This window comes from Mobula birostris, chromosome 27, assembly GCF_030028105.1.
Source record: "Mobula birostris isolate sMobBir1 chromosome 27, sMobBir1.hap1, whole genome shotgun sequence".
NCBI classification, from domain to species: domain Eukaryota; kingdom Metazoa; phylum Chordata; class Chondrichthyes; order Myliobatiformes; family Myliobatidae; genus Mobula; species Mobula birostris.
The window spans coordinates 15,758,361-15,782,628 of record NC_092396.1 but is presented as its reverse complement, the minus strand read 5'-3'; the positions used below and the strand labels follow the sequence as shown (position 1 = coordinate 15,782,628).

Genomic DNA, 24,268 nt, shown 5'->3' with positions numbered 1-24,268 from the left:
GTCTCCGCATATTTTCTTAGCAGGAAGAGAAAGCCATGCTCCCTCAAGTCTGGGAGATGGAGGATGGCTTGATCTAGGTGTTTATAATGCTAAAAGGATTCAATCTAAAGTTTTTTTTTCCTCTCACACTTAAAGAAACTGTTGTAATTGAGAAGAAAATCACAACTTCAATTTATTTGGAGCCGAGGTATCAAGGACTGTGGAGCACAGGCAGGTAAATGGAATTGACATGGAATCAATCATGATCTAATCGAAAGATGCAATAGGCTGGAGGGGTTAAAGAGCCTCCCGTTCCCTAAGATTACTGGAATTAATTGAGAGTTATACTTGGTGACCGGCTTTTTTATTTAATGTGTTCAGAGAAAACAGAGAGAGAGAGAGAGAACCTTGATGTTCAGTGGCATTTTCCAAACAGCTGTTCCTAGACAAAATGAGACCTATCACATCATTCTCCCTGTGGAGAACACATAACTCCACTGAATTCTTTCTGACCTACTCTTCCTAAACCCGTACTATGTTTTGTTGGCTGGGGTTTCTGTTTCTTCACATAACTGCAAGGGCCTGTGAAGGCAAATTTGTGTTAAAGAAAAGGGATGGAGAGGCAGAGGGGAGGTTGGGGTTGGGTGGAGGGAGGCAGCAACTCTATGGGATTAGGAAAGTAAATGCATAGCCCTTTGGGCACAGACGGTTAGTTACAGGTGAAGTATGTTTGGTGGAAAGGAGAAGACAGCCAGTATGAGATCTGGTGGCAATCTAGTTGATGTTAGTTCAATAAATGTGTGGTAGCACCTTGGGCACAGCCAAATAAAACCATGCTGTTATGATATAATAAAATGAATTAATTCTTAAATCAAAAGGACAGTGATTCAAGAGTAGGAAGTTTAAGTTTCTCTTCCAAAAACAAAAAAGTTTTAAAAAAGTCTATATATACGGGCAGATCCAGGGGGTGTATTGGAGGCTTTTGAAGTAACTCCCTAATATTTTGGCTGCGTGATTTTCGGTGAACTTGTCCAATATTTAACCTCATGGCTGTGGGATTAACCATTCTAACGCGTGATCTGATCAGCCACACCACTCTTGAGTGATAAACACTCTGGGCATAAAATTTACAGACTGATTGTCAACTAATTGATTGGCAGGGCAGTAATCAGACACGTGCTAACATCACAAGCCCATCCCACCACGCACTCGTTATTGGAGAACAGAATATCGGTTGGGTAAGCTGTGCCTTTGGAGGTGGGCACCCATCAAGTGGAATAGGGATCGACAGGGAGATGTACTATGAACCCTTCCACCCTGGGTTCATAAAACCTCCTTTGCCTAATTTGGCAGTTGCTAGTACAGAGCGCCATCAACAAAGATAATATTATTTGTTGGTCAGTGGTGCGCTGCAGAGCCACAAAAGTCATGGTGAAAGGGAACAGCACAACCAAGCCCCAGGGATCTGCTGATGGCTAAAATCCTTCAGGGGGAATGGTCGAGTCCTACATCCAACATCAGGCCAGCTCAAAAACATTGGGCAACAGAAGAATTGGACACCACTCAACTCTAAAAACAGATAACCCAAAAGGTCAAAGAGACAACAGGCTGGCCTTCAGGAGGAAGTTGGAGGAATGAATTAACTTTTGTCCAAAAGTGCCAAATGTGCTCAGCACAGTAAACACCTGCCGTATGGACAGCCTGGAGACACACGGATGCTACTGTAAGGTTTCATTGAAGTCAACTGAATAGAAGACGTAGCAGAATCCCCACATGACTAAAGCGTCATTCCAAAATCTTTGCTTGCTCTCAGTGTCAATCGCCTTTTGACCCACTTTAAGTTAAGCCTGGACGGTGATGTTGGTAATTTAGGGCTTAGCCAATGACGTAGAAATCTCAGGTGTCAGACGGGGTAGCTCAGAACATTGAGTGGTGAAGAAGGAGTCTGAATGTCTGGACTGACTGAAGTGAGGGCACTGCACTGGGATTTCCTGAGCCAGGCTCTGGCCACACACAGACTCATCTGGAAGCTGCCTTTCTCAGAACGCCAAATTGTCTGCTGACGTCAACCACTGCACCCTGGATCTGTCTGTGCATTTGCCATTTGTGATCGTTAAATATGTACGGCACACACATCCAAATTAAAATCCTGCACCTGGAAGTCGGAAAGTTAATGCAATTAAGATGGATAAGCGCAGGGCAAACCGGGTGACAAATCCATGGATGAGTAGAGAGTGTCAAAGCAAATCAGAAGCAACGATGCTAATGATGACATAGGCGGAGAAGCATGCAGCTTTGTGATTGGTCTCACTACACCTTCCCTGAGTCAGGACAGGCACCTTCAGGGCTCCTAAAAACTCTGAGCGTGTGAGAGTGGAGGTTTGACAGAGAGGGTTGCACTGTAAATCACAAACAGACAAAGTGAGAGTTGGTGAGAAACAGATCTTGCATACAGGACATCAACAATGCTACTGTCACACTGGCAGCAATCTGACAACACATAACTAGACCAAACCATACAGGAAATACATTTTAAAAGCATCTCCCCTAAGCAAGGGATTAGGCCTGCCCTCCTCCATATTTTAGAATGATGGTTAATGGTATTTCTGCGTCAACATTAATCTGCTTAATAGCCCATAAATCAGTCAGCACTCCTGATCTGCTGTTGTACCAACAATAGTATTGGCCCCGTACATATTTACTTGCACCTGCCAGTTTTGGGTTTGGTATTTTCAGATAGGTAAAGCATTGGAGATGAGTCGTGGAGACTACTTACCCACGAAGAAGCCAACCGCTTGGAAAAGTTGTGTGTAGGTGCTACGGGGGATAATGTTGCATCTGTGGTTCTGTTTATACCAAGGACAGTTGCACCAGATAGGCATAGATAAAATAAGACCTACATTTGTTCATGAATTCTTCACAAACCCCTCAGAAATCTCTTAAAACACTTTACATGCATTGAGTTATTTTATAGTGTAATCACTGCTCTCATGCTTATCAGGCGCTTTGCATGGAGCTTGAACAGACACATATCAATGAAGCAAACATAACATCCAGCCATTTCCACTGTCTCGACTGCAGGAAGGTGGGAGATGGATCGCAAATATTAGGGCTCCCTGGAGTTTTCTGGAGATCTGTCACTTTTGGCACCTTCCTAGATCACCGGAACAAGTAGACGGTCTCCAGGTTTAATGTCTCAAATGAAAATTTGACTCTGTGGCACACCCTCTGTACTATACTGATAACCTCAGCTCAGATAATGCGTTCAAGTCTTTGAAGTGATCACAACCATTCTGAGTTAGAGGCAAGAGTGATGCCAGTTTTTTGGGGGAGAAATGGAACTTCATTTGAGGTACCTGGAATCTTCACCAGCATACTTTTATTTACCAGTAGTTCCAATGAAAAACATGGGAGTCTTCCTCTCTAGCAAGCAGGCTCTTAAGAGTTAATTAAGTGCACGAGTAGGGACAAAGTTAGATCAGACACCACACTAGAAGCTCGAAATATACACAAGGACAACAATAAGGAAGGAGAACAAAAATGGAAAAAAAGAGTGGAAAGTAGAAAAAGGATGAGAGGATTGACAGAGAAAAACATTCTGAGAAGCTTGACTGCCAGTCATTTAATCTTTCCCAAGAAACAGGAGTAGGAGTAGGTCACCAGGGCCCTCAAGCCTGCTCTAACATTCAATATGATCATGGATGATCTACGCTGGCCTCAACTCCTCCTCTGTGCCAACTGCCCAAAGCCCTTGATTCTTCGATGATCCAAATATTTATCTACAGTATCCCCACCTTAAGTGTATCTAATGATCTGGTATTCACCGCCCTCAAGGTTGAAGAATCCCAGAGATTCAATACCCACCAGGAGAAGGTATTTCTCTACACCCCAGATTTAAATAACTTTGTCTCTTGTTTGAATCTCTCCCCTGAGTGAAGCCATCTCATTATCTACCCTCAAACAACAGGAATTCTGCAGATGCTGGAAATTCAAGCAACACACATCAACTTTGATGTGTGTTGCTTCAATATCTACCCTGTCAAGTTCTTTAGGATTCTATATGTTCGAATATATCATCCCCCATTCAGCTAAAATCCAAGAAATACAGACCCAAGCTGTCTAGTCTTTCTTGACAGGACAACCAATAATCCCCAGAATTAGCCTGGTGAATCACCTTTGGACTGGCTTAATGCTACTAATTCCTTTTTGGATGAGAGGAACAAAAACGTACACAGTATTCCAGGTGTGGCCTCACCAGTACCCCGTACAACTGTATTAAAACTTTCTCTATTCTTAAACTGTAGTCCTTTTAAAACTAAGGCCAAAATGCATCTTGTCTTCTTGTTGGACTAGTGTGCTTCTGCTTTGTGATTCTGAATTATATTCACTTTAGTCTCTCTCTATTTACATAATAATCTGATTCCTCTTACTGAAAGGCAAGGCCTCACGCTTCCGTTTGCCAAAATTTCACCCAATCATCCAATCTATTTACAGAACATCTCTTTGTAGGATCACAATATCTTCACTATAAGATTCTCTTCCATTTATTTTTGTCTCATAGGCAAAGCTGAAAATCTTACATTTCATTCCCTCCTCAATGTAAATAGCAAACAACTGAGGGCCAAGATCTGATTCCTGGGGCTTCCTCACTGGTTAACATTTCTCCAGCTTGAGAAAGATCCATTTATTCCAATTCTGTTTTCTATGTGACATCCGGTTTTTCATTCCATGCTAACACATTGCTTCCAGCCTCATATGTGGGACTTTATCAAATGCCTTTTGGAAATTTGAATACACCTCATCAATGGGTTTTCTCCTAGCAGCCTACCCTCTCACATCCCAGAATTCAACCAAGCTATTTCCTCTTTAATTACAGACGTTAGCCTTTTGCTGCCATTGGATGTTAAAATTAACATTAACTGGTGAAGTGGAGTAAAGATGATGCTAAACGGCGACTCCTTTACTTGCATCTTCGGAAGCAGCTCTATTTCCATCTTTAGTATCTTAATTTTTCCCTTTCAGGGTTCTTTTGATTGAAGACCCTGACCTGGAGTTACACACTGACTTCGGTTCTTTACCGGAATAGGGTTTCACAACCGGCCATAGTTCGGCACGCCAAGGGCTCGGCCTAAGAGTCAGGCTCGGACTTGGAAGCCAAGGATCTTGGAGCCCCTGGAGATGGGCGGATCGAGGGTCAGTGTCATGGCAGGAGACCTGTGTGCTGTTGGGGGAGTCAGGATATCTGAGACTGTGTGCCCAGAGACCCGAGATCTTTGAGATCTTCAGGCACAGAGCTCGGAAAAAGCGACGTAATGGACTTTTAACATCGCACACCAGTGAGTTGTTTGTTATATCTCCCCGCTCGCTGGGAAAAACAAAGACACCTCCTTCTCCCTTATTAGGGAGAGAGCGAAAGCCTGTGGTATGTCGAATACTGGGTGAAGTGTGAAGTCTTTGGGGTAACTGCAAGTCTGTGTCTTTGTTATTGCTTTGCTCATGCCTGGGTGTTCGGTGGCGGAGCTGATGCTTTTTTTGCCGGTGGGGGGAGGGGGGGATTGTTGCTCCCTGCCGTTTATGGGCGGGAGAGAGGGGAGCTGGAAGGTACTTTGGGGTTCTAACTGTCTTCATTCTTTGGGGCACTCCTCTGTTTTTGTGGATGTTTGCAAAGAAAAAGCATTTCAGAATGTATATTGTATACATTTCTCTGACATTAAATTGGACCTTTGAACTTTGAACTGGCTAATAGTTCCCGGCTTCCATTTCCCTCCCTTTTGAACACCGGAGAGCCAAAGGCTGTTTTCCAACTTCTGGTATCTGTCTGGAATTTAGTAAGTTTTGAAAAATTCCAACCAATGGGCTCGCTATCTCTGTAGCCATTTCCTTTAAAATCCCAGGATTTAGGCTATTTTGTCTTAGTATTTGTCCACTTTTACCCTTGTGATGGAGGCTTTTGCAGGTTCCGCCTGTCATTTGGAATTAGTCCATCTGTTATCTCTGGGATACTTGCAGAGTTCTCCACAGTGAAGACAGAAGCAAAAAAAAAGTTTTTTTTAAGTAAGAGTAATCTTTCATTTCTGTGTTTCCTGTAAATTGATTTACCAGTGTTGTTCTCTTTGTTCTCACACCTATCCTAGCCTGTCTTACATATCCATAGAAATTCTTATTGTTTTTATATTACACACTTGTTTTCTCATAATCAATTTTCTTCTTTCTAATGAACTTTTTAGTCTTTTGCTGCTGGATCTTCAAACTTCCAAGTTCTCTGGCCACCACCAGCTCTTGACTCTTTGTCTACTAACTTTACAACTTAACATTATCCCTGACCTTGTTTATTAACTACAGATTGTGCCTGTTTTCCATGGAATCCCTCTTTCTAATTGGGATAAGCTCTTGCTGAGTGTTATGGACCAGCTGGTTCACTATCTGTCACTGTTCATCTATTGACCTGTTTTGTTTTTTAGCTTGTTCTCCAAGTCCATCTTCATACTTTTATAATTGTCTTTAATTGAGCCCAAGACAACGGTCTTGGTCTTACGATGCTCACCCTCAACCTGCGCCTGGAAATCTACCATATTGTGGTCTCCACCTTCTCGGGGATTCTTAACCACGAGAACCCTTATGAATCCTTCCTCATTACTCATGACCAAATCTAAACTAGCCTGTTCCTAGGTTATTCCATAACATGCTGTTCTAAGAAGCAATCCCTGACACACTCCATGAATTCTTCCTTGCCAGATTGATTCATTGAATCAATGCGTATATTAACAAGGTTAATATACTGTAATCCCCCATGAGAATTTTGCCCCCTTCAAATATGCCCTAGGTATTTCCACATTTGTACTCCATCCTATCGAGAGGGTACGTTCTGGGGTCCTATCTATGTCTTCTTAGGCCTAATATTTATGATTTCAACCCAAAATAATCCTATATTACCATTCACTGCTTCAATATCACACTGCACACTGTTCTGAACTCTTCCTTGATTAATAATACTACCCTGTATCCTTTCGTTTCAGACTGTTCCTTTTGGACAACATATAATCTGTTGAGCACCCAGTCTAGATCACCCTGTCTCTGTAATAGTTTTCAGACCATACTCATAGGTTGCAGTCTATGCTGTTAACTCATCTATCTTATTGCAACTGCTTTCTAAAATACAAAATTCAATTTTGTCCTGCTTTTACTAACTCTTGTTTTGTGCTGCAGGCTGCTGTTCACCTTTTCTGTCAATCTTTTCTTGTCAATTTCTCCCTCACCTTCTTTGTTACTACCCTTTCATTTCCTCCTAACTTATTCATGTCGCCCTCCCCTCTCCTATTCAGAGATTTCAATAGTAACTCATTTTCTACTACAAAACTTTGAAATTTTCATTATGGGGCTTTTGGACTTTAATATAGAAATTAAAAAGATGATTGGTGCACATCAAAATATATTTTCATGTGCACAGTATCACACATCTTCACCCACAGTTCTAATTTACCACCTCTGTGCCTTTAGTAGAAGGTTTACTCCCAAAGATCCGAGGCACTGAACTCCTTTCTTTCCAATTCTTTCCATGATGATCTTTCCTGACAATTGGTTGATAGCACTAATATCCCAGTGATCACACGCATCTGTTATCTAGGGAGTACCTCACATGCAAACAGACTTTCCCCCAAGCAATAGACAACAGACAATGGACAATAGGTGCAGGAGTAGACCATTCGGCCCTTCGAGCCAGCACCGCCATTCACTGTGATCATGGCTGATCATCCACAATCAGTATCCAGTTCCTGCCTTATCCCCATAACCTTTGATTCCGCTATCTTTAAGAGCTCTATCCATCTCTTTCTTGAAAGCATCCAGAGACTTGGCCTCCACAGCCTTCTGGGGCAGAGCATTCCATATATCCACCACTCTCTGGGTGAAAAAGATTTTCCTCAACTCCGTTCTAAATAGCCTACCTCTTATTCTTAAACTGTGGCCTCTGGTTCTGGACTCGCCCATCAGCGGGAACATGCTTCCTGCCTCCAGCGTGTCCAATCCCTTAATAATCTTAAATGTTTCAATAAGATCCCCTCTCAGCCTTCTAAATTCCAGAGTATACAAGCCCAGTCACTCCAATCTTTTGACATATGACAGTCCCACCATCCCGGGAATTAACCTTGTGAACCTACACTGCCCTCCCTTAATAGCAAGAATGTCCTTCCTCAAATTTGGAGACCAAAACTGCACACAGTACCCCAGGCGTGGTCTCACCAGGGCCCTGTAAAGCACCCTTGGCAGGAATTTTCTTCCAGCAACTTTACTTCAAAAATGCTCAAGTTTTGAGTATTTTAGCAAAGTGGCAGCATGGAACCCCTGCTGATATATTGCTGAACTCAGGGTAGAATTACATAGACATTAGCATAGAATTGCAGAGAATTTACCACTTAAGGAGCTATTTGCCTTGAAGTTCTACAAAATCTGTCCTCTAACTGTCTTCTCTATACACTGCCCCATGGGCTTACTTTACTTCAGAGATGCCAGTCTCGATCAGCCCCTGTGACAGTGCCAAAACATTCTGAGCTAAGATTCTCCTGAAGCGTTGGGGGAGTTACAGTAACAAGGAGGCTGATCAGCCCATTGACTCTCGCTGTCCCTCTGCAGGATTCCAGCCAGTCCTATCTCCCATGTCCCTGCAAATACTTGTACCTGATCCCTTTTGGTGAATGGATTTGTCTTCACTATCCTCTCAGACAGTGAACTTCAGGCCACAACCACTCACAGTGTGAGTATGACTCTCTTGTCACACCTGGCTCTTTTCCCAATCACCTTAAATCTGCAAAGTTAGATAAATACTTCTGCCAGGGTAGGTTTTTTATAGTCCTTCAGACTTTTCTTAATCTTGAACAATTTTGTCAAACCAGTTTTCAATCTTTTCTGTTCTGAGGAGAACAACCTTGGTTTCCCCAGTTTATATGTACCTGGGACAACATTTCTGTACCATCTTTTAAGGACTTCACAGTTTTACTACAGTCTCAAAATATTTCACTACTTGAGTTATGCCTCACTGGTGTTTCAGAAAGCTTCCATAAAACTGTCCTGATTTTGTATTCTGTGCTTTCATTTATAAAACTCAGGATCCTGCAACCACTTCCCATCTGTCTGCCAACTTCAACATCACTTAATTCCCAGTCATATATTCCCCTCACGTCTCCTTGATCTGCTCCTCAGTGGCCCCACCGCACTTTCACCACTTGTAGGAGGTGTAACCTGCCTCTTCAATTCTTTCCTCATCCTCACTCAGAGACTTAAAAAAAGCCTTTCCAGGTGGGGCACCTTTTTCAACGTGATCTTCTGCATTTGGTACTTGTGATGTGTCTTCCTCTATACTGGTGAAACCAAACGTAGACGAGCCAAGCATTTTACAGAGCACAAGAGGTCTGCCCACTATGGCCATCTTGAGCATGTCATTTTAACTCTCCTTTCCGATCCCACACTGACCTGCCCTTTGTCGGCCTTCTCTACTGTTACGGAAAAACCCGATGCAAACTGGAAGAACAACATCTCATATTCTGTTTGGGTAGCTCGCATTGAATTTTTCATTTTCAGATAACCCTTCCCACACATACAATCTCCCATCCACTCATTTGTCTTTCCCCTTTGTTGACCTTTCCCATTTCTTCCTCCACCTGCCCACCATCCCCTCCATATCTGGTTTCACCTATTGCTACCAGCCTCTGTCCCATCCCTTGCTCATTTTGTTGTAGACTGGCAATTTTTCCTCTCTCCTCTCAGTCCTGAAGCAGGGTCTCAACATGAAACATTTCATATATTTTGCCTCCACAGATGCTGCTTGAATCTTTGAGTTCTTCGAGTGTTCTATTTTAGTTTCAGATTCCAGCATCTGCTGTCTCTTTTGTCCACTGTTCTCCCTGAATTCCATATGGATTTAGATGTGATAATACTATCGCAATGACTGGCAGTATTTGACTCCATGTCTCTCCTGCACAGATGTCAAAATCACTCCTTAGCCATTTTACTTCTTGTGGAGAACAGAAGCCCACACGATTCCAGCAAAACTGGCCTTTGGTGCTGTCTGTGTAGAGTTTGTATGTTTTTCATGTGCTTCCGCTGGGTGCACTGGGTTCTTCATATATTCCAAAACATGCCCATGGTAGATACCTCATTTATGTGTAGGCAACTGGTAGAATCTGGGAGAAGTTAATAGGGGAATCGATACAGAGAAAAATAATGGAGGTACTGGAATTACCTTGTGGACCAGTATCCACAAGTACTGACGGATGGGCCGAAGTGGCTTCTTTCTGTGTTGTTATGGGATATGAAAGAGCTCCATAAACACAAGAGATTCTGCAGATGCTGGAAGTCTAGAGTAACATACACAAAAGGCTGGAGGAACTACAGAAAGGAATAGACAGTCAACGTTTCGGGCCGAGACCCTCCAAAGGGTCTCAGCCCAGAACGTCAACTGTTTATTCCTCTCCAAAGATGGTGTCTGACCTGCTGAGTTCCTCCAGAATTTTGTATGGGTTACTATGAAAGAGCTCCAATAATCCATTCGCAAGCATGGAAATTACCCTCCGCCTGCCTGGAGAAGTGGCGTCGCAGAAGTCAAGCACCGCGACACTATCTGGAACAGAATCACCACATTATCAGCACCTCCTCACTCAGGTTAGACATCCACTGCATCAAGGTGTGCAAATGTGCCCTGCTAATCAGGCTACCACCCACCCCTGTCCCTTGCACTACATTTACCAAAGCCAGCATCTTCACTGTCGATAAGGATAAAATAAAACAGATTAGTGAAGACATCACCTGCAGGATCCTCTCTAAGAGTACACATCCTGACCTGGAAGCACATCCTTCATTATCACTAGGTCAGAGTCCTGGAACTCCCCCTCAGCTAAATCCTCAAGGCAAAGGACAATTAAAAACTGGGGCTTTCCAGTGAGCTACCCATCCTCTCAACGAACAGAATTAAAAACAAATGGGTGAAACTAAAATGGATGAGTCTGAATGTGTCTAACAGATTCTGAAATTAGAAATAATCATTTTTTGTCTTCAAACATTAAGAATCTGAACAATGCATGAAGAAGAACAAAATCAGGATGTCAGTTTCACTTATGGGAAAGGCTGTTAATACACTGCTCGTCCAAACTGATGTGTGTTAACATCTTTCCCCTGTTCTAAGATGATACAGATTTTCAATTCAGCTCAGGCTCCAACAGATCGGCCTTGTGCATTCATCAATGGAACAAAGCAAAAGGACGTACAGACACATCTCCAAGGAGGAGAAGATTAAAGCTGTGTTCTAATCTTAGAGCACACTATCAAAAAAAAAAACAATTTCTATTTGTCTCAGAAATATTACCTACAACTGATTAGATCCAGCCCTTCTGTCACTTGTGGAGCTGCCGGGTGTCTTGGCTGTATAAGCCTTTTCCTTTGACAGAACTGACTGAATGAGATTGATTTTAATCATCACCTTATTTCGTGCCTTCTCTAGTGCAGATGTCTCTTAATTAAAATAGATCCAGCACTCTGATTCCTGAATTTTATTGAAAGGCAAGGGATTTTAAGCAGAGAAATGCATTGCCATATTTATCTGGCACTGTTCAATACCTCTGATTATTTGAATAGCTGGTATTATTCCAGCTTTCCCAGATCTGACTTAGCTGAAGATTAAAGGATAAGGAGTAGTGTTCGTCATTGGAATCAGTGGGGAAAAGAGCAGCTCACTGCACTGGTTCCCACATGGCCTGGACGACTACCTCAATTTCAGACTCATAAAGCACTTCCAGAAATATCATGAAAAGCTGCTGAGAAATTTTGCAATTATGAATACTCTTCCCTTCAAAGCCGATTCATAATTGTAATTGTGTCATGACAACTTCCGTCAGGTCTGTGACGTCATGGACAGCCGGAATTGTTCTAGAACATAGAAGGCCAAAAAAAAATCTGCTTCTAAAACAACAAGGCTGGGCTGCCTGACGAATAAACTCTTCGGGAACATTAGGTGGGGAAACTGGCACAAGTTCTTGAGGAACACAGGGAAGACCCGCTAAAGATCTAGAACTCTGCAGCATGGGTTGGGGAGTGATGGCCATCTAGAACACAGGGGGGCAAAGCCCAGGATCTTCTGGAACACAGAGGAGGTATTCTATCCAAAAATTTTCTAGAGCAAATATGAAATGTCCAGGGCATTAACTGAGTGACATACAACTAACTGTAGCTCATTCAGGCTCGACTGCATTTGATTTAATCCTTACAAGGTAAATAGCAACCAACTGAATGAACACAGAAATTATATTTAAAAAATAAGCATCGTGAGAGGGTTAACCAACAATACCCGAATGCAGCTCAGGCAGAACTGGTGAACTCAATGGGAACATAATTTCCAATCAGCACTGAATGGGTTAACAGTCAAACGTGCCATTACACTCCTTTCTCCCACCTGATGGATCACTACTGGGGCAGGTTATCTGCACTGACCACACCACCCCCCTTTATTCCACTCTCTCACTCTTGTATGAGTTGGGCTTCATCCACTCTTTGCCTTGGGGACCGATGCTTATTTAGGATGGGATGAAGAGTTGCACCAACTAAGGAAACCAAAGGCAAAGTGAGTTGTAAAGTTGCTGTGACAAGTGTGGGGCACCTTGGATTTCTACAGGCTGGGCAGTCCTGTGTCACCATTACTTCACTAGGTCGCATATACCTGGGCTTCCCACTGGGGCTTCAGCCCATAATCAGCCAGGCCTGCATCTGCTTTGCTTCTACAATCAGACAGTGTAACCAACACCAAAGTATTGTGGCAACACTAATAGATCACTTAGAAAACTGGAGAACCAAATCAGTCTCAGCTTCTTCATAAAGAGGTGTGAACTGAGAACCTCACCCAAACCCCCTTCACTGCTTGCCGAGAGGAAGGATGTGAAAGCTGTCGTAAGAGGCACTCACCTTACCACTGATGTCATTGATGGCGACATGAACAAAGATGGAGGCTTCCTCCATCCCCTCCAGGTACACGTGCCGATAACCTGTGGAGAGAGAAGGAAGTGGAAGCTAGCAATACAGCTCTTTGCAGGTAAGGCCATAAGATCATAGGCATAGGAACAAGAATTGGGCCATTTGGCCCATTAAGGCTGCTCCACCATTCTATCATGGCTGATTTATTATCCCTGTCAACCCCTTTCTCCTGCCTTCTCCCCGGAACCTTTGACACACAGTGCTCTTGCGCCCACAGGAGCCTGACCACTGGGAGTGTTACATTTAGCGGCATTTCCAGGCCACAACTGGTCTGGCTGAACAAACATGTGCAAACGCCCAGTTACAAACAAGAGAAAAGATGCAGATGCTGGAAATCCAAGTAACACACACACACACGCACAAAATGCTGGAGGAGCTCAGTATGCCAGGCATCATCTATGGAAAAGAGTACGGTCGACGTTTCAGCCCAAGTCATGCTGAAGGGTCTCGGCCTGAAACATTGACTGTACTCTTTTCCAGAGATGCTGCCTGGCTTGCTGAGTTCCGCCAGCATTTTGTGTGCTTAACACCCAGCTACTGAGCGCTTCTCCAGAGATACGGGGACATTCTCTGACTTACCAGGCATCATGCTAGTGAAGGCCAAAGTTCTTTGACCAATAAAATCGCGACCAATAGGATCGTGGTCCCAGACCAGGAAGCGTACCAGTGCAAGTTCGGGCATGTGTAGTGTAAACACCAGTGTCTCCTCCCACATTGGGTTAAATCCTGCAACACATGAGGTCACCCTGTTAGAGCATGGCCAGGCCTTGTATAAGATACTGGATTACCAACAACCACACAGTTCCTTAAGGCTCAGCCGCAGGTCAGAGCCCATAAATTATAGAGTCAAGTCCCTGTCTGGAGATGTGAGCGCATAATGTATGCTGACGTGAGAAAAGGTAAGGTGTGATGAAAAAATATTGTGACTCTGTAATAGGATGCAGTTAGGTTGACTGGGTGGGTGAGAAGCTGGCAAATGGAGTTTAATGTGAGGTCACGCACTTTGGTCATAGAAAGCAAAACACTGATTATTATCTAAATGGAGAAATATTGCAGGTTAGTTCATCACTCAGAGTTCTTTGAGGTAATCATAAAAAGTTATCAGGTAGGTGCAGCAAGTAGCTTAACGTAGAACATAGAAATCTACAGCACATTACAGGCCCTTCGGCCCACAATGTTGTGCCGACCATGTAACCTACTCTAGAAACTGCCTAGAATTTCCCTACGGCATAGCCCTCTATTTTTCTAAGCTCCATGTACCTATCTGAGGCTCTTAAAAGACCCTATTGTATCTGCCTCCACCACTGTCGCCAGCTGTGCATTCCATACACCCTCTCTGTGTGAAAAACTTACCTCCGACATCCCCCGTACCTACTTCAAAGCACCTTAAAACTATGCCCCCTCGTATTTTCAGCCCTGGTAAAAAGCCTCTGGCTATCCACACGGTCAATGCCTCTCATCATCTTATGCACCTCTATCAGGTTGATTCTCATCCTCCATTGCTCCGAGGAGAAAAGGCCAAGCAATATCCTTGTAAATCTCCTCTGCACTCTCTCTTAGTATCCACATCCTTCCTATAGTGAGGTGACCAAAACTGAACACAGTACTCCAAGTGCTGTGCTGTATAGTTTAGAAGGCGAATAGCATTTTGTCCTTCATTGGAAAGGTGAAGCAAAGAAATAGGGAAATTACAGGCGGTGGGGGGCAGGTGTGTGGTTTGCTGAGGATCGATGATGCCACACTAGAATAATACGTACAGTTTTGGTCCTCTTACCTAGAAAAGGATAGGGTAGCATTGGAGGCAGTCCAAAGGAAATTTTCCAGGTTAATTCCTGGGATGGAGAAACATCCTATCACGAACATCTGTATTCTTAAAGTTTCGAAGAATGATGGGTGATTTTATTGTAATCTTAAGAGCCATCACATGGTATATGTTGAGATGTTTTCACTGGTTGGTGAGGGGGTTTCTTGAATGAGGAAATATAATCCCAAGGTAAGAGGCACTCATTTAAAACAAAGCTATGTGGAGACCTCTTTTCGCAGCGGGTGATGAAGCTCTGGAATTCTCAACCCTAGGGATTGTGAAGCATTGGTAGAGACGCTCAATTCCACAGCTTCACCACCCTCTGGAAAAAGAAATCCCTTCTCATCTCTGTTCTAAATGGACACCTCTCTACTTTGAGGCTCTGCCCTCTGGTCCTAGATTCACCAACTATAGGAAACACCTTCTCTACATTCACTCTATCTAGGCCTTTAAATATTCGATAGGTTTGAATGAGATTTCCCCCTCATTCTTCTAAACTCCAGTGAGAGCCATAAAAATGGTCCTCGTACATTAACCCTTTATATCCCAGAATAATTCTTATGAACCTCCTCTGGACCCTCTAGAAATTCCAGCACATCTTTTTTTAGATGAGGGGCTGAAAACTGCTCAAAATACTCTGTGTGGTCTGACCAAGGCCTTATAAACCATTAGCATCACATCCTTGCTCTTATATTCTAGCCCTCTTGAAATGATTGCATTTACTTCCCTTACCACCAACCCAACCTGCAAGTTAACTTTTAGGGAATCCTGCACTAGGACCCTCAAGTCCCTTTGCACTTCTGGTTTTTGAATTTTCTCCCTGTTCTGAAAATAGTCTATGCCTTTTTACCTTCTACCAAGGAGCATGGCCATACACTTCCCTATACTATATTTTACCTGCCTCTTCTTTGCCCATTCTTCCCATCTGTCCAAGTCCATCTGGAGACTCCCTGCTTCCTCGACACTAACTGCCCCTCCACCTGTCTTTGTACTGTCTGCAAACTTGGCCACAAAGCCATCAATTCCACCATCCAAATTGCTAACATATAACATGAAAAGAAGCAGTCCCAATACAGACTCCTGTGGAACACTGCTTGTCACCAGCAGCCAAACAGAATAGGCACCTTTTATTCTGACTCTGCCTCCTGCCAATCAGCTAATCTTCTATCCATGCTAGCACCTTTCTTGTATTACTATGGTCTCTTATCTTGTTAAGCAGCCTCACGTCAAAGGTCTTCTGAAAATTCAAGTGAACAATACCTTCTGACTGTCCTTTGTCTCACCTGCCTGTTATTTCCTCAAAGAATTCCAACAGATTTATTAGGCAGGATTTCCCCTTAAGAAAACCATGCTGACGTTGGCCTACTTTATCATTTGCCTCCAAGAACCCTGAAACCTCATCCTTAATAATAGACTCTAACATCTTTCCAACCACTGAAGTCAGGCTAACTGGCTTATAATTTCCTTTCTTCTCAAAGAGTGGTGTGACATTTGCAGTTTTCCAGTCCTTCGGAACCATACCACGATCTAGTGATTCTTGAAAGACCATTATTAATGACTGCACAATCTCTTCAGCTTCCTCCTTCAGAACCCTGGGGTGTAGACCACAAACAGACATTCAAGGGCCACTTCATTGGGTACCTCCTGTTTTCATACACTACTACTGTGAAAGAATTTCACTGACTTAAAAACCTGGTGGGACGTCTTGAAATTGTAGAAGCGTTATACAAAAGAAAACTTGTTTCCTGCAGTTGAAATTCAGGAGGTTCCTTAATAGTCGGTGGATATTCTCATGTTAAATCTTTGTGCCTCTTCCACGGACTCTTTGAGAGGTCAGCAAACACTGGCTGTTGACCGAGCTGACTATTGTTCTGGTGTTGGGTGCCACCTAGTGGGTGGATGAATGAAGTGGCAGCAGAATCCTGACAATGGCTTGGTCCTTGGCTCTGGGCATACACCATCAGGATGAATAGCTGAAAACTTAGAAATGGATTCAAAAACAAAAAAAAGGCAGAAGTGATAAGAACAGAAATTTCAAGTCCTGTTCATGTGACTTCATGGTATCATTCATCTGCGAAAAATATGGATATTCTCATAGACCCTGCACACAGTCTCCACATAAACAACTGAAGAGACAAACTTCTGTACTCAGCACAGATGGGTGGTTTCCTCCTTGCTCCATGTCTCAGTTAACAACAGCACTGAAGTCATAGGGTTTGCCAGCACTGAAAAAGGCCTTTTGGCCCAACATGCCAACTGACTAGCACTCATCCATACCTTTCTAAGCCTTGGCGATTCAAGTGCTCGTTTAAAGTTTAAAGCCAATTATAAATCTCACCCAGCCAATGGAGTTGTGAGTCGCAGGCCCCCAGTTCACCCATAGAGACCTCTCCTCCCCACCCAACACTGGTGTAGCACCCTGCTCTGCTTACCGTTGTCATCCACTACTCTGGTCTGCTCCTTGAAGCAGTCAACGGGCAAGCCGATTATCTCCACCTCCACAAACGGGTCGATTATCTACGGAACAAAACGAGCAAAAGTGTCGGTGAAGATCGCAGTCATTGGTTTAGAACCACTTACCCCTCAGCTGTGGTGTGAAATGGTTGCCATTATAGATCCAATGGGCTGGCACCTCATGGAGTGAACAGGGCAAATTCAGATTTTCAAATGCCCCACATTGGGGTTTTCCTTGAATTGTTAGTCCAATGCCATAATCACTGGTTTACTATAGAGGTGTAGAGCTCCATGGTAATCTATTGATTAGCGTAAAGCTATTACAGTGCTAGTGACCCAGTTTCAATTCTGCCACTGTCTATAAGGAGTTTCTGTGTTCTCTCTGTAATCCTGTGGGTCTTCTCTGGGTGTACCAGTTTCCTCCCAAGTTCCAAAGGTGTACAATTTAGTAGGTTAATTGGTCACGTGGGTATAATTGGGCAGTATGGGCTCGTTTGGCCAGATGGACCTGTTACCGTGCTGTATCTCTAAATAAGTAAATAAATTGGACAGTGTTAGGAGAGGAAATGCTATAACCAAGGACTTATCAAAGCATCCCACCAACCTAAACCAAAATCTGACTTTGACAATGTCCATCCTTCAGTTACTGGGCGGCTTGCGCAAAGGGACCTGTTTTAAGGAGGTCCTGTCAGCCTTAACCCATCAGATACCGAGAGGGGAATTACCCCCGCCGTCGTCATCCATCTTAGAAGGAAGCAAATGCATGGGTGCTGAGCAAGCCTTTCAACCAGCGTCATGAAGCTTGGAAGCAGGCCCTTTGGCCCTTCTGAGTCTGTGCCAACCATTCAAACACCCGCGTTTACACAAATCCTACCCTAGCACCCATTCCCATCAACGTCCCCTCCTCCCCCAACTCACCAACACACTGGGGTTAATACACCAATACATGTGTTTTAGGGATGAGGAAGAAACTGGAGCCTGAGGGAAAACCTATGTGGTCACAGGGAGAGCCTGCAAACTCCACTCCAACAGCACTGTGGCTCAGGTCTGAACTCAGCTCCGGAGGGCTATGAGGCAGAGGCACTGCTGTGTCCCCCATTCTGGCTCCTGAAGCCCATTCTGTTGTCAAATTACATTTATTTCGATCTAGATCTTAAATTGGTGTATACTCCAGCATAATAAAACTGCACCAGTCCTGCTTTTCCATTACCTTTGATCATTAATCTTATTGTAAGGAGGAAGTTCTAGACTCACAAGCCCGGAGATTTATTAGCGCACTGAGCTTGGACTGCGGGTTGGGACAGTTGGACAACTCTTGGTGGTTTTCTCATGTGACCTCCAACCTCTGATCTCCCAGGACAGTTCCCACCTACTCTTCTGGTGACCAACTGGAAAGCGAACAGACCCTTGGCCGTTCAAGTAGATGATCCGTGACCCTCGGTCAGATTATCTGCTCTCCTAATGTCAGAGTGGTACAGTAGCACAGCAGTTTGTGCAATTGCTTCACAGTGGCACCTGTAAGGTCAGGGGTACGATCCCGCCCACAGCCTGTAAGGAGTTTGTACGTTCTCTCCATGACTATGTGGGTTTCCTCCAGGTGCTCTGGATTCCTCCCACATTCCAAAGCTGCATGGTTATGGTTAGTGAGTTGTAGACATGCTATGTCATTGCCAGAAGCATAGTGATGCTTGTGGGCTGCCTAGCACAGTCCTCTCTGATTTGATTTGATGCAGATGACATATTCCACTGTGTCTTTCAACGTACCTGTGACAAGAACTACCAATAAAATGAGATCAAGGAGAACGTCCAAATCATTCCTGTTCACCAATGATATTTTCCTGGTTCAGGCTGGGTCCTGAACACTGACCGTCCATTTCCAGAGACACTGGGACAATAAAAACCCTGTCAACAAAGCTGATTAAACCTCAGGCACTGGAAGGGACTCAGGAGGGATTTTTATTGAACGTCCCTTACATGAGAGCCTGGACGGAGGAAATTTTCCCCCGTGGCGATGATGTCTAGAGCTAAGGATAAAGTAAGGAGTATGAGGTTTAGAGGAGATCGGAGAAGGAACCTATTTTACCTAGAGGGTAGTTAGTATTCAGAACACACAGACTGAGGGGGAGGGTGAGGCAAATACTCTCATAACACTTCAGAAGTGTTTAGGTGAGCACTTCAAATGCTGAAGCATAGGTAACTGTGGACCATGTCCACAGTGGTTAGAACTTCATTCCTTGGGTTGTAGAAGATTGAGGGGAGATTTGATAGAGGTATACAAAATGATGAGGGGTATAGATAGGGTAAATGCAAGCAGGCTTTTCCCACTGAGGATATGTGGGACTACAACTAGAGGTCATGGGTTCAAGGGTGAAAAGTGAAAAGTTTAAGGGGAACACGGGGGTGGGGGAAAACTTTTTCACTCAGAGGGTCGTGAGAGTGTGGAATCAGCTGCCTGTGCAACTGATGCATGTGAGCACGATTTCAACTTTTAGGAGAAGTTTGGACAGGTACATACATGTATGATAGGGGTATGGAGGTCTATGGTCCCAGTGCAGGGTGATTGGAGTAGACAGTTTAAATGATTTCGTGTAGAATGAAGCGCCTGTTTCTGAGGTGTACTTTTCTATACCTCTATGACTTTATGAACTGATAAATTGTAAGCCAGTAAATTTGGTTTATTATTATCACAGGTACCGAGGTACAGTGAAAACTTTGCTTTGCATGCTGTCCATACTGATTACAACATTACAACAGTGCACTGAGGTAGAACCATTATAACAGTAGGCAGTGTAGATCTGCAGAGAGGAATTTACAATGAGTGGGCTCACCCCAGTGCCAACTTGCTTGAGATTAGAACAGAATGGCACCTTATGGATAGCATGGATTGTGTGGGCTGAACAGCCTCTGTGAGTCTTACCACCAAGTGTTCACTGACCTCTCCCCTGTCGCCCAGCATTGAATCTTTGGGTTTCGGAAGCTGTTGGCCACTGATAATCCTCAGGACCAGTTGTTTCTTTGTCTGTTCGGACAGCAAGTCGTCTGCTGTTGAGTTCAAGGTACCTGGAGGAAAGTAATCCTTTAGTATGTGACAAGTCCCCCTCATTAAAAGCCTTCTTCTCCCAGCTCCCGAAACAATAAATGTAACAAAACATTCTCAGGTAATTCAGGCAAGTCCTAAACAGTTGCACACTTACGAAGGACCATGTCACGAGTGGTGGCCGGCCGCCTGCTCTCAGGGTCCTGCAAAGGGTGTTAGGGAGTAACTTGGAGGAGGTGTGAGGGGAGTACAGGGGTGGGAGACCATGGCCTGGCAGAGGAGTGGAAAGTGAGATCATTCAAGAGAGGGAATTGGAGATTCAGAGGTCTCTGAGGGTTGTGGGGTTGACGGAGGACAGGTAGGGGAGGGTCAGTGAACCAGAACCAGTTTTTTTAAATCACTGACAAAGGTTGTGAAACTTGTTTTCTCGCAACAATGTAATGCAATACAGAAAATATTGTAAATCACTACAAGAAATGGAAAAATAGGGCGGTAGTGTTTATGGGTTCATTGTCCATTCAGAAATATGATGGTGGAAGGGAAGAAACTGTTCATAAAACATTAGGTGTGTGTCATCAGACTCCTGCATCTCCTCTCTGACTAGCAATGGGAAGGGAGCATGAGAAGGAATCACGGTCAAGGATGAGATCTTGTTTTAAGAACAAGACATTGTCAGAGGGCGAGTGGGTTCTATCAGAGTTAGCAGGACTGGGTGATGGCTGAACAGAACTCGGTACAAGTTAGATCGCAAGAAGGCACATCATTTAGAGGGCACATTGAAAAAGACGTAAGGTAATGCGCACAGAATATCAATAAAAAGTCTGTGGCAGGACGAGAACGAGAGTGGGTCATACTGAGGACAGAGAGCAAGATGACGAACTCATTTAACAGACGGAGAACATTATTCGGGATTTAACTGACGATTCATCAGACACGGACATTTTTAAGAGAAGGTATTGTAAAAGATACAGAATCAGGAAGCATGCCTTGGAAAGTGGACACTGAGTGCAGGAATATATTGGTGAAATACAAAATTGCAGGAAACACTGTTGTAGGTCACAGTGTAGGGACACTGCAGTGAAGACCAGTGGAGGGATAATTTGGTGAACAACCAGTGGAGGGACAGTTTGATGAAGAGTTCAGTGGGGAGGATACAGTGGAAGGCACTATGGACATGTTATGCCCTTTGTTTTCTCTTGCTTGGATCATTTGGGCTCTGACAGCAAAAAGATGGGCACTGGATTGCCAGCAACGATGGGGCCGCTGACCGGCAATGATAATGGCAGATCGATGCAGCAGGCATCAAACTCCCAAGTTTACATCCAGCCTCTTCCGTCACTTACCCTGAATGCAAACCACCAACTAGCATCAACATCTTCACAGCAAGCACCAAACATTGATGCCATCAAGGAAAGGGAATGGTTCACTGGAGGATGACCGAGAACATTGAACAATACAGGCCCTTCAGTTGTGCCGACATTTTAACTTACCCCAAGATCATTCTAATGCTTCACTCCCAGATGGCCCTCCATTTTCCTTCCATCCATGTGCCTATCTAAGAGGCCCTTAAATGTTCCTAATGTATCTGCACTCCACGCACCCACCACCCTCTTCGTAAAAAACCTACCTTGGCCATTCCCCCCTGCACTTTACTCCAATCACCTTAAAATTGTGCCCTCTTGTATTAGGCATATCTGCCCTGGAAGTCACCTTCCCCCTCATCTGGTTTCACCTGGAACTCACCTTCCTCCTCACCTGGTTTCATCTATCATCTGCCAGCTTGTACTCCTTCCCCTCCCCTATCCTTTCCAGTCCCACTGAAGGGTCTTGGCCCGAAACGTTGACTGCTTATTCCCCTCCATAGGTGCTGCCTGACTTGCTGAGTTCCTCCTGCACTTTGTGTGAGCTCTCCACTCTGTCTATGCCCCTTATCATTTTATACACCTCTACTGTCACCTCTCTCTCTCCTTCACTCCAGAGAGAAAATCCCTAGCTCCCCCGATCTTCCCTCATAAGATGTCATTGATTTGAGTTTCCTGAGGGTGTTTGTACAAACGACGAGGCAGTTGATGTGACAAGTCTAAACTGAGTTGAGAATTATGCAGAACATCTCCGTCTGTTCCATCAAATCCAAGTAATCAGCCACAGGCTTAACATTTTCCATCTGTTATGGTTTTGCCGTCTAATTCTTACAAGGTTATTTCAGACATACAAGCCAGAACCAGCAAACTTGAATATCAGACAAAGTAAATAATAAAGAAATTCAGGAGAGATTCTTTTAGGCAGAGGATGGGATTGTGATAATCCATGGCAGGGGATGAGGTTAACATTTAACGTGAATCTAACAGGCTCACAAAGAGAAAGGAAGATTTGAAGGTTATGCTGCTGGAGCAAGATGGATTGGGTGGGAAGAGGCTCGCGCTGTACAGACCAAGCAGTACACAACCTGCTCAGCTGGGTTGTGCTACCTGGCAGGCACCCTGAGGATCAAACATATGTAGGAACAGCTGAGAGGATCACAGGGCTCTCCCTACCATCCATCGGGGACATTTATCAGGAGCGCTGCGTATGCCGGGACCAATGATCCCACCCATCCATCCAGCATCCTCTTTGACTTTCTACCATCAGGCAGGAGACTCCGATGCATAAAAATGAGAACGGTCAGGATGGGAAACAGTTTCTTCCCTCAGGCCATCAGGCTTCTGAACTCTCTGACACATCATATTTGAAGTGTCACTAATTAATCTGTTCCGTACCTTACAATACTTAATACTAATGGACTTTAGTTCGTTATTTATGTGTGATTCATTTGTAGATTTTATCCTTACCTTCATAAGTTATTGTGTGTTAAATGTACTACTGTCCTCCACCCCCTGGTTCGGAGAAACTTTGTCTCATTTCTATATATATTATATGGTTATATACGTTGTGTGGCGCGTGACCGAGTGGTTAAGGCGTCGGTCTAGTGATCTGAAGGTCGCTAGTTCGAGCCTCAGCTGAGGCAGCATGTTGTGTCCTTGAGCAAGGCACTTGACCACACATTGCTCTGTGATGATACCGGTGCCAAGCTGTATGGGTCCTAGTGCCCTTCCCTTGGACAACATCAGTGGTGTGGAGAGGGAGACTTGCAGCATGGGCAACTGCCGGTCTTCCATACAACCTTGCCCAGGCCTCAGTCATCGTTGAAAATCGATGGACAGCCGAAGAAGGTTATATACGTTATTTTATATACATGTATGTAGTTAAATGACAATAAACTTCACTTGACTTGAAATTTAGTGAAGATGCTATTGTAAGTTACTGATTGTGTATAAGTTAACAGCAATTTGGTGCTACAAATTTGTTGCTGGCCAGGATGATGCAGAGTCCATCACACAGTCCCTCGCAGATGCTCATATGGAGAAAAGATCTTTATCCCACCAGGGTTGAAAGGATATGTCTCTCACCAATTCATGAAACCCATTCCCCATGGCAGGCGGTTACTGGGACTGGGCGAGATCCACACCGAGACATCAGAGGTGAAAAATCAGAGCTGAGTGTCAGCCCTTACATAAACCAACCCTAGGTACTAAGGTTATTCTTCCTTACCTTCAGTCATACACTTGGGTTTGAGGACATAGCCACAGTTCCCATTGGAGTTAAACTTGGCTCTGTTAAGCTGCAGCACTCTTCCTTCAGACTGGTAATTCAATGCAACTAAAGCAAGACGGAGAGAAGGAGATCATTACTGTTTTATGTGCATTAACTGCCTTTCGAGCTTTCAAGCTGCCACAGATCTCACTATTTCTACTCTCAGAACCCACCCCCTCCCCCCCATTAAATGTCTGAGCTGAGAGTTCTACACATTAAGCAGTGTCAGCCAATGTCCAGGCTGTATGGTCACCTGGACTGGATCCGCCATGACGTCTCTTTACTCCTGGTGAGTTGCTTCTGTCTCTAATTAATATTATTGATTAATCAGTTGCTAGGATTTGACATAGGGA

General features: G+C 44.1%; 1 protein-coding gene across 2 annotated transcripts in view; it reads right to left on the bottom strand.

Moving 5' to 3' along the window:
* plch2a (phospholipase C, eta 2a) overlaps positions 1-24,268 on the bottom strand; it is a 328,352-nt gene that overhangs the window by 22,477 nt on the left and 281,607 nt on the right. For both annotated transcript variants that reach the window (XM_072244834.1, XM_072244833.1), the window contains 5 exons: positions 23,874-23,981; positions 20,184-20,308; positions 17,227-17,311; positions 13,570-13,716; positions 12,922-13,001 (listed from right to left, as the gene is read on the bottom strand). In XM_072244834.1, coding sequence (XP_072100935.1) covers positions 12,922-13,001; positions 13,570-13,716; positions 17,227-17,311; positions 20,184-20,308; positions 23,874-23,981 — 545 coding nt within the window. The remainder of the gene's footprint in view (positions 1-12,921; positions 13,002-13,569; positions 13,717-17,226; positions 17,312-20,183; positions 20,309-23,873; positions 23,982-24,268) is intronic.